Source organism: Cajanus cajan, chromosome 4 (assembly GCF_000230855.2).
Source record: "Cajanus cajan strain Asha chromosome 4, NIPB_CcT2T_4, whole genome shotgun sequence".
NCBI classification, from domain to species: Eukaryota; Viridiplantae; Streptophyta; class Magnoliopsida; order Fabales; family Fabaceae; genus Cajanus; species Cajanus cajan.
Genome location: NC_138520.1, coordinates 52,417,391 through 52,428,744, shown reverse-complemented (window position 1 = coordinate 52,428,744; position 11,354 = coordinate 52,417,391). Strand labels below are relative to the sequence as shown.

At 30.2% G+C, this 11,354-nt stretch overlaps 1 protein-coding gene across 1 annotated transcript; it reads left to right on the top strand.

Moving 5' to 3' along the window:
* Window positions 1-4,162: 4,162 nt before the first annotated feature.
* On the top strand, window positions 4,163-7,904 carry LOC109807322 (Oxidoreductase, zinc-binding dehydrogenase family protein). The gene is made up of 4 exons (XM_020369844.3): window positions 4,163-4,333; window positions 5,383-5,524; window positions 6,199-6,290; window positions 7,031-7,904. Exons 1-4 carry the CDS (start codon window positions 4,271-4,273, stop codon window positions 7,718-7,720), a joined length of 987 nt encoding a protein of 328 aa, XP_020225433.1. The 5' UTR covers window positions 4,163-4,270; the 3' UTR covers window positions 7,721-7,904.
* The last annotated feature ends 3,450 nt before the right edge of the window (window positions 7,905-11,354 follow it).

Here is an 11,354-nt window from a genome sequence, read left to right as displayed (position 1 = left end):
TAAACCAATCAACCCAACGAAACCTCCAAATCTCATAGAGATTGGAAGTTCATAAACTATCACACTCAAGATCAAATCCTCGGAGGTGTTGATGACATCATATTTGGTACTACTAATGAATCTCTATGTGAGGATTTTTCTAAGCTTTTGCAGAAGGAGTTCAAAATGAGCTTGATGGGTGAGCTCAAGTTCTTTTTAGGATTACAAATCAAACAAATAGACAAGGCATATTCATTTATCAACAAAAATATACAAAAGAACTTCCTTTTAAGTTTAAGATGAATGACTACAAATCAATGCCTACACCTATGCATCCATTTGTAGGTTTGTCAAAAGACGAATCAGGTAAACTAATAGAACAGCCGATCTATAGAGGTATGATTGGCTCACTCTTATACCTAACTACTAGTAGACCTAGCATTATGTACCGTGTATACCTATGTGCTTGTTTTCAATATGATCCTAGAGCATTTTATCTTAAGGCTATAAAATGAATATTCAGATATCTTGTAGGTACTACTAACCTAAGTCTGTTCTATGAGAAAAGCGATAATTTTAGGTTAGTAGGATTTTATGATGCAGATCACGCTGATGATAGGATTGAAAAAGGAAAGTACAAGTGGAGGATGTCATTTCGTAGGTTCTCGTCTCATTTCATGGGCAAGCAAAAAATAGAACTCCATAAATTTATCTACTCCTAAAGCATAATACATCTTTGCAACTAACTATTGTTCACAGTTATTATGGGTGAAGTATCAATTGAAAGATTATTCTAATCTTGAGCATAATATACCTATTTTCTCTAACAACATTAGTACTATCAATTTATCTAAAAATCTCATACAACATTTTAAGGCTATGTACATAGAGATAATATATCATTTCATTCATTATTATGTACAAAAATGAATTTTTGATATAAAATTTATTGATATTGATCACTAATAGACTTATATTTTTACCAAAATCCTAGCTAAAGAATGTTATAGATTCATTAGAAAGCATTTTAATCTAAAATGCGTATCAGACTAAACATCGTCTTACTCATAAGTCATATCAGACTAAAAACAACTTTACCCTAAATTTAAGGCATTAAAAAACATATTTAAGCTTATAATTTATGTGATTATTTTTTTTCATTTATAATTATTCATGATAAATTTATGTGAAAAAATAATTATTATTTATATTTAAATCAAATATTTAAAAAGTACTATCATATATCAATATGTGATATTTGAACATATATGATTAACACATGTCATCTGCATATGATTGACATGTGTTATTCAAACTTGCAAATGAATTCACGTATATATCTGTAGGGAAATTCTTTCCAAAACTCTATCAAATAATTTCCTCCAATAATCTTCTTCAACAGACTTTCTTCCAACAAATTTATCCTAAATATTTATCCCCTCCAATAGATCTTTTCTAAATATTTTTATATATAAATAAATATTATTATAAACTAAACTGCTATTGAAAATAATTATATATATATATATATATATATATCAAAATATAACGGAAAAGTTTGGATAAAATTATTTTAAGAATTATTAATCATTTTTAAATTATTAAAAATAAAAAACTCATCATTTTTCTATCAAGAATATAAAGGTATACATACATTTTTATTAATGAAATTGTAAAAAATATTGTATCTTTTATTGTATATTTTGAGATATTTTAAAATTTTAATTAATTTGTGAAATTATTTTAAATTTAAATTTAAATTCAATTTAAAGTCAAAATAATTATTTTTTTAATTATTGATATTCAAGTTTAATTAATATCAGCTTTAATGGGATATAATAATCTTATCGTTGTAGTTTTTATTTATTTTTATGATCAAATATTTTCAAATAAATTAATTTTAATTAACATGATTAATTATAGTCACAATTGTGTCTCTTTCTTGTCCCTTTCTTATAAATATTGAAATTCAGTAGTACTTAAATGTACTGAGCATCTTCTTCTTTGTTCTCTCTTTTCTAGATTAACTTGCAAGTTCAACAGTATTTTAGGTTCTAATTATCGTGATTAATTATAATCACAATCATTACCGTGTTCTCTTATTGTATCTTGGGGACTTGCGTTTAGATCAGTTTGTATTTTTAGCATTTTTATAAATGTTAAATTTTGATATTTTTTAATATATAGGTGAACATCCTCTCCCAAGGATGAGAATAGGCCATGTGAGATTAAACTTTGAATATATAGGGCAGGCCTATTCTACAAAATTAAAGCCTAAACCTAACTTATTATTTATCATAAACTTTTTTATTGGGTCTATTCTATAAAATTAAAGCTTAAATTTGATCTATTATCCATCATAGACTTTTTTTTTATAAATCTGGTTTGACCTTTTTAAAGTCTTGTCTGGTCTATTGGTCTATTCAAAAGCCTATTTTATATTAATAATGTTAATTAGACCAATAAATTTAATTTTTTAAAAATCAATAAATTTATTTTTAAATACACTGCGAGTTATTTTTTAATTTTCATGATAAAATATAGCTTATTCAATATTATTGAATTTTAAAATTTTAAATATATGTAATGTCACAAAGAGGAAAAAAAAGTCATTTTCTATTAGAAAGACAATATATGTACAATTACATATGTTAGTTTACATTTAGTTTACATTTACGCACATAACGTAAACTTATAAATTTATAATAAAAAGGAATAATTGTATAAAAAAATATTTTAAATATTTCATATATCTAATTTGATATATACTAAATAATCAACTCATATTTTAATAAACTAAAATAGTTTTGATAACAATTTACAAACTAAAAAACACTTATTGTATATGAGGTGGTCTCAAGGGTACCGAGGGATAAAGAAATAATAGATAAAATTATTTTTTTTGTTAAAGGGACAACTCATGTATATCTATGTATAAGTTATGATAAAAGAGGTTAATTTTATGCAAAAAAAAAAATTCTAATTATTTTAATTGTTTCATTTGACATACTTTCAATAACTAACTCTTATTTTAAAAAATTAAAATAACTATGATAATACTCATTCATATTATTGGTTTAACTATAACAAAATTTAGTAATTAAAAAAGATGACATAATTATTCAATACAATCAATTTAATACTAATATAATTATTTGTTTATTTATATTATTAATATATGTATATTAATTTTTATTATATTATATAGAGAAATGGATGATCTATCAAATCTAACTAATTTTTTTATAAGCCTAAACCTAGTCTTTTTAAATAAATAATTTTTTTTAAAAGTCTAAATTTGATCTTTTAATTAAAAAAGTCTGACTAAGCCAGATTTTAAAGAGGTCAAACCATAAACTCTTGATCTGACATATTCTCATCCTTACTTCTCAATTTGAATTTTTTACATTGACAAAAGTCAAAATTTGAACATTGATCGTTTAGTTAAGCAACATAAGTTTCTCCCCACTCACATCAACCCAAATTAATAGAAAAATGCATAATTAGTTTTATATTGTAGTTTTTTTTACAACAAATTGGTTATATATAATATATTGCATTGAAAAAAGTTATATCACCAACAAAATTGTATTTCTTAGTGTTGTACAAAATGAAAAGCATGAAAACTACATTATAAATATAGTTTACAATAAAATGTTTACTAAATTTTTTTAATAATTAGTAGATGTTAATTTGATAGAGACTAAAATTTCATATTTTTAAATTAAAGAGATTAAATATCTTTATTTTAAAATAGAGAAACGAAAATTACAATTAATAAAATTAAAGAGAACAAAATTACAGTTTAACGTAATTATTATTATTTAAAGTGTACAGCTAATCGATTAAAATGTCATAAAGATTGAGTGATGAAGAAGTTTATATATAATTAATGGAGAATCTCATATTATTTAATGTTGTTCATGTACAAAATATCTTTGCTTTAACGAATAAAATTAACATATATGATCAGGTGAACCAGCATACACGTGACAAAGAAAAAAAAAATTAAAATTTTGTTGAAGGTAACATATGGTCCATCTTAGCATTTTTCGTACACAGTACAAGAAATGGAACATTAGCAAAGTCCAAAATTTTGGTAATAATCGTTATAAAATAAAACCTATGCTATGTGGGGATGCTTTGTTTGGTTGTAGCAGCAATATAAAATCCTATGCCACCACTTGTCTTTTTCCCACCCACACATTAGCCTCAAGCACCATTCTTTTTCTTTCTCTTACTCTCTACTTTGTACTTCACACTAACACACTCCACATTCTCACCTTTGGATATGGGGAAGCTCATGCGTGCTGTTCAGTACAACAGCTATGGTGGAGGCCCTGCTGGCTTAAAGGTTTTCTTCCAACTGATGGGGTGTTTATAATATACTCATGTTCTTGCATTGTGTTAATTTGTATACTGTATTTGTATTAATTGATTACTATCCCAAAAGTTTTGCAATGTCTTTATACCCTTCTTTTCTGTTTTCCACTATTGTGTTGCATTTCCATTATTTAATTATACTATTGTGTGTGTGTGTGAGAGAGAGAGAGATAGAGAGACAGAATGACTTAATAATCATGAAGCAAAGTATGACACATAGAGATGGAGTCCAATGTAATCTAATAAGAATTTGTTCTCCTGATCAAAATCCGATTTCCTCTAAAAAATTTGTGGAATTTTCTACTTTGCTGTCAAAATTTACTGGATTATATGATGTTCCTTGGACAAGCAGTGTGTTAATGATGACGTATTTGGAAGGAAGAGTCTTATACCCTTTTCCTCTCTTTAATAAACTCCCATCTTTTATTCAGGATAAGAAAAATCCCTTTGTGATATGAAATGAACTACCAAATTAGATAAATCTCCAGTGACGCTTTTACCTAGAGATTCTTTCTTGAGTAAACAATCACTTGATCCTTGAATATGAAAGGTACTGTCATATTAGTCCCTAAATTTGGAAGACTTCGTCATATTAGTCCCTGAAACTAGGAAATTGTCACATAAATCCTTAATTTTAACTGCTTACTATCATTTTGGCCTCTAAATATATATTAATATTATTATTCTAGTTATACATTTTTTTTTGAACTTAGAACTAATATGATTGAAAATTTTTACTTGTGAACGTATTTTTACAATTTCTTAATTTCAAGAACTAATATGATAACACCTTTCAAATTTAGGGGTTAATTTGGGTGTTTTCTCTTTCTTTCTCTGGATTTATCTTTAACCAGCATTCTGTCACTTTATCTATATATGCTCTTAATCTTGTTTGAGAAAAAGTTCAATCTGATGTAGGAAATGCACTTTATTTGAACTTCTGTGCTTAGAAAGCACCAATGACATAAAAAAATGTATTAGTAGATTAAGAATGCTGTTTATAATTTATGCTTTTTTCAGCATGTTGAAATTCCCTTGCCCACTCCAAGTAAAGATGAGATTTTGGTTAAGTTGGAAGCAGCTAGTATAAATCCGTTTGACTGGAAAGTGCAGAAAGGCATGCTGCGGCCACTTTTTCCTCGCAAGTTCCCACATATACCTGGTAGCTTCCTTTCCTTATCTCTCTCTTGTTTAGATATTCATCTTTATCAAACATTTTAGTATTTTACTGTTAAGCAGGGCATGTTCACTTATAAAAATCTATGTCAAGTTTTTATTGTAATATTTTCTACCAGTTATCTTTGACAAGAATCTGAGGAATATGTGATGATCTTATGTTCTCTTAAAATACTGCTATTACTGCATGTCAATGCCTCAATGTCATAGTCTAGTACTACTTTTTCCATTTGTATGACAGCTATATTGAAACATTTATTCATGCGGTAGTGTTTCCTTTGCTATATAAATTTGCGATAGATATCGTTTTGTGGTTGCACTATTGAACTTAAAGATCTGGAATCAATAGCACAGTACATGAAGCTGTTTCTATTAAATTACATACTACACATTGAACTTGAATATTAAGTCATCCGATGCTACACATTGAATTTGATATCGTTTACAACTTGAGCTTTCTGAATCATATAGTTTTACTTTGAGCATGTTGGATACAAGGCTTTGAAGCACTTTTGAGAGTTTCTCTACTGAAAAATATTCTTTATTTTGAGTAGAGAATCTCTCAAAAGTACTTCTAAACTACATCCAAACATACTCCTTATCTTGTGTATTCCAAATCTTTTGAGAATATTATGTTGAAGATACTACATGCTGTAACAGGCACCGATATAGCAGGAGAGGTCACAGAAGTTGGTCAAGGTGTTCAAAAGTTCAAACCTGGAGACAAAATTGTAGCCCTTGTTAACCCCTTTGTAAGTTATCACATGTATTATATTTTATTGCCCGTCTACCTGAAAAAAATACTACTACCAGAGTCCAATTTCTTGTGTTGGTAGGTACTTTCTCTGAAACTTTAAAAGAGAATTGTCGGCGAATTTTTAGTCTTCCAAATTATGCTGAAATCTTCCTTTTAGCTTTTTCATCTCCCTCCAAATTCAAAATAATAATTTAATTTGCAAAACATAACTTTTTATAACTATATATGTGGGGTATATCTACCGAAAGAGCCTTTTTTACATGAGTGAGAGAAATGAATATTGACTATTAGATCTTTTCATAAATGGTCAAGATAACATACAAAGTCACTTGATTTTTTAAAAAAATGACATGACCTTTTAAATGGTCACATGATATTAAATCCTGATCATCCATGGATGGTTTTATGCTCCAGATTTACTGTTTTCTATATGTGAGTACTTGATGGAGGTGTTTGTCAAAAAATTTTCTATGAGCATACTGTGTAAGTATTATTGTGGCATTTTGTGACAGAAAAACAAATGATATATTGCAGAAGTGATCCAAATTTAAATATATAGTCACCCTCTTATTTACTCTTAAATTATAATCAGGAAACAAAAACATACATTTATGTATTTAAGGTGTCTGATTCATGCATTTGACTTGACTACATGTGATGGAATAATGCAAAATACCAACCAGCCTCATCAAATAAAAGGCATGTTTTATTAATCATGAAATTTTATTGTGCTAGAATGGTGGAGCACTGGCTGAGTATGCTGTTGCTAAGGAGAGTGTCGCTGCATCAAGGCCATCAGAAACCTCGGCATCCGAATACGCCGGGTTACCTGTAGCTGGTCTGACGGCTCTCCAGGCAGTCACCAAATCCTTAGGGATCAAACTCGATGGGAGTGGTGAACGGAAAAATGTTTTGATCACTGCTGCATCAGGTGGTGTTGGTCACTATGCAGTCCAACTGGCAAAGCTAGGAAACACTCATGTGACAGCGACATGTGGAGCTCGCAACCTTGAATTGATCAAAAGCTTAGGGGCTGATGAGGTAATTGACTACAAGACCCCAGATGGTGCTGCTTTGAAGAGTCCATCCGGTAAGAAATATGATGCTGTGATTCACTGTACAGTAGGCATTCCGTGGTCCACCTTTGAGCCTAACTTGACCATGAGAGGAAAGGTTGTAGACATAACTCCATCAACTGCTTCAATGTTGACATTTGCTCTAAAGAAACTTACCTTCTCCAAAAAGCAATATGTGCCTTTGGTTTTATTTCCAAAGGGTGAGGACCTTAAGTGTCTTGTTGATTTAGTCAAGGAAGGAAAGCTTAGAACAGCTATAGACTCCAAATATCCTCTAACCAAGGCTGAAGATGCCTGGGCTAAGAGTATTGATGGTCATGCAACTGGGAAGATAATTGTTGAGTTCTAGATATACTTAGTAATGCTCCATAAACTGAATACTATGTATTATGTGAATTGATTTAGGAATGTGTTGCTGTTTACTTTGGTATGACATGAGTCGCATCATTGTTTATGACCCTATATGCTATAACAATTGAATTGTTCTCAGACCATTTATTAAGAATGATATTATGCATTGTCTTTATCATAAATGATGATTAACATGTGTGACTTTGAAAGGATGCACTACTTTGATTTCCATTAGGCTTTGTATGAGCGTTTATATGAATAAATCTTGTGATGTGCAACTAAGCTAGTGAATGTTGGCTTAATGATGGGATTGCTAATTTGCTATGCCTCAACAATAAGATACTGATGTAAGATTCCAGCTGATGGAATCACCATTATCAATTCTATTGCCTTGAAATGTGGCCATTTTTCCTTACCAATTTTTCAGTTTATCTCAAGTACAACTATGTGACCCAGTCAAAACCACTTAAACAATATACCAGTATTTCTCAAATCGGAGCGTATTTCTTATACTTTTAAATATCACATTTTTCTTATATATAGTAACAAATTGGCATATAAATTACTATCGAAACTAAATCGACCGGGTGGACTGACTTTATATAATGAGTAACTTTTGTTAAGCCTATAAGAGTAAACTTGTTTTTATCAAAAATAAAAATAAAAAATAAGAGTAAACTTTTAGTATATTTTAAAGGGGAATAATTTCCTTCTTATTTCTCCTAGTGAAAATTTGTATTTGTATTTTATTTCTTTATTTTTTTTTTTACATTCCCTTTTCCCTCTAGCATACAAGGAGGAAAGAAAACTATAAAAGAAAAACTTAACTAGAATTAAGATAAGAAATAATAATAAAATTCAAGTGTTTGACTGATAAATTTTTTTATCTAAAAAATATAAAGATTAAACCAATAAAAGATTTTTAGTTTCTTACAAATATTTTTTAGTGGTAATTTTTGGCCATCATAGTGTTTTTTCTAGGACATCTTGACTAGGAAGATTCTTGGTTATGGTATTAGGTGGGGTAAAATATACTACTTGAAGCTGATAGACAGTGAGGGACCAAAGTTTAGTCTAACAAATCAAGCTGGTAGCGAAGATAAAAAAAGAACTATATGGTTGTTGATAGAAAATGAGGGACTAAAGTTTAATCAAGTGAATCAAGCTAGTAGCTAGGATAAATAAAGAACAACTGTATGATTATGACATCAAAGATTACATCCACATTTGTTTTTCTGTTTTGGATGTTTTAGATTTCATTGTGACACTTGTGAATTGGCTATAAACCATCGTATATCTTATTTTCCCAGTTTAAATAAAAGTTCAAACCTTTTATAGTGATCCATTATGGTGTTTGTGGTCTTGCAAAGATCTTATCTCTTTCTCAAGCTTGCTATTTTGTTACATGCATTGATGAATGCATTAAAATGACTTGAGTGTCTTTGCTTCACCAAAAAAATCGACGTCTGAGCAACATTTCTAAACTTTATAATATGGTTAGAACTCAATACAAAAAAAAAAAAAGTTTTATATTTTGAAATTTGATAATGGTACTAAATTTGTCAATGCATTTTTTCCCGTATTTCTAAGTCATCACGGGATTCATCATCAAACTTCTTCCTACACTTTGCAACAAAATGGATTGCCAGAGTGTGTGTGCCTTTTTCTTTGGGACAAACAAGCCACAATTCTACCGGGGGAAGAGATCTAAAATTTGTTGTTTATCTTATTAATCACATCCAAAATATGTGTTCTTTGCTTTTGATCCACCACTTCCGAAATCTTAAGCCACGAGTCTTTGGTTGTATTGTTTATGTTCACATTCCTAAGACTCAACATAATAAACTTGATCCATGTGTGAAGTTTTCAAAAGGAATATAGGTGCTACGTTCCTGCCACTTGAAAGTTACATGTAAATTTGGATGTTTCTTTCCATGAACCCGAACCTTATTATTCAAGGAAAAATTCTAGACATTCTCTTCAGGTGAAAGCTCAAGTGAATAGATTGTGTTTCAAAAAAGTGAGGGAGGAGATGAACTTAGAAAGTTAGAAGAATTGGATCAAATTTTTTATCAAAGGATTGAGAAAAGTGGTAACAATATTGCTGAAATTGAGGGTGACTCTTTGATACTTCCCAAAAATGAGTCAATTGATCCTAACATATTGGAGTCAATGTTTTAGAGTTGTCAATGCCTACACCATCAACTATAGAATCATGCAAAATGGTCAACCATAGGTAATCTCAAACCTTATTATTGACCAATAATGTGAAACACATGTTCCCACAGAAAATATAACTCCTAGATATCCACAAAGATCAAATAAGGGAATCCCAAAGAAACAATATGAACCTAATCCTCAAGCAAGGATTAAATATCCTAATAGTAACCATGTGTCATCTCATAGATTATCTTAATCATATGCACTTATTGTTAATCAATTATTCAATGTTAATATTCCTAGTAGTGTGCAAGATGCATCGATAGATTCAAGGTGAAAAAAGGCAATGAAGAATGCCACTTAGGAGCTTGTTCCATTACTCGAAGGAAGTAATACATTTGGATATAGATGGATGTTCACAATGAAACTTAAAGTTGATGACATTATTTGATAGATATAAGGTAAGGTTCCTTGCAAAGGAATATATGCAAAGGTATAGGGTGGATTACCAAGAGATTTTTGCACCGGTTGGCAAATTTTTTACAATTTGAATATTATATTTATAGCAACAAATTGAGATTGGCCTTTACAACAATTTAATGCTAAAAATGGTTTCCTCAATGGAGACTTAAAGGAAGATGTATATATGGACTTGCCACTTTTAGTTAACTACAATACTTCTAGTAGAAAAGAAGTATGTAAGTTTAAGAAGTTGTTGTATGGATTGAAATAGTCCTCTAGAGCTTGGTTTAGGAGATTCTATATAGCAATGAAGAATTTTGGATATAAGTAAAGTGATTCAGATTATACTGTCTATAAAATACAAATAAGGGAAGGTGATAATCTTAATCATATTGATGATATGATTATGACTGGGAATGATCCTTTTGAAAGGAAAGCATTATAAGTTGTAGACACCCAATTTCGTCCGGGGGCATACAAATAAGGAAATGGACCTCTGTTATGAAGGGAAGGAGCGCCCAAAGCATGCAAACAACAAGACAGGACTTTAGAAGGCCCAAAAGCCCAAATAAGCTAATTTTAGAAGACTAGAACGGGTTGTTCCCAAAACCGGAACAGGCCGTTCCCGGCGTTCCGAATTCCTAAAAGGGCCAAAAACCCTAATTTGGAACGGGTTGTTCCTAAATTGGAACGGGCCGTTCCAAACTCTTCAAAAGAGGGCTAAAACTTTAACTGGAACGGGCCGTTCCCAAACTGGAACAACCGTTCCAAGTTAAAAAAAAGCCTAAAGATACTTGTTTGGAATGCACGTTCCAGGCCACCAAAGGATGTGTTAATTTTATCTCCAGAACGGGCCGTTCCAATTTCAAAACGAGTCGTTCCAGTTATAAAATTTAGACGTAACAGCCATATCCAGAACGGGCCGTTCCGATTTTGGAACGGGCCGTTCTGGACCCCTTCTAAAGGCTATAAATAGGCAGCTTGGGCTCATTTCTGAGGCCTCCCAAAAA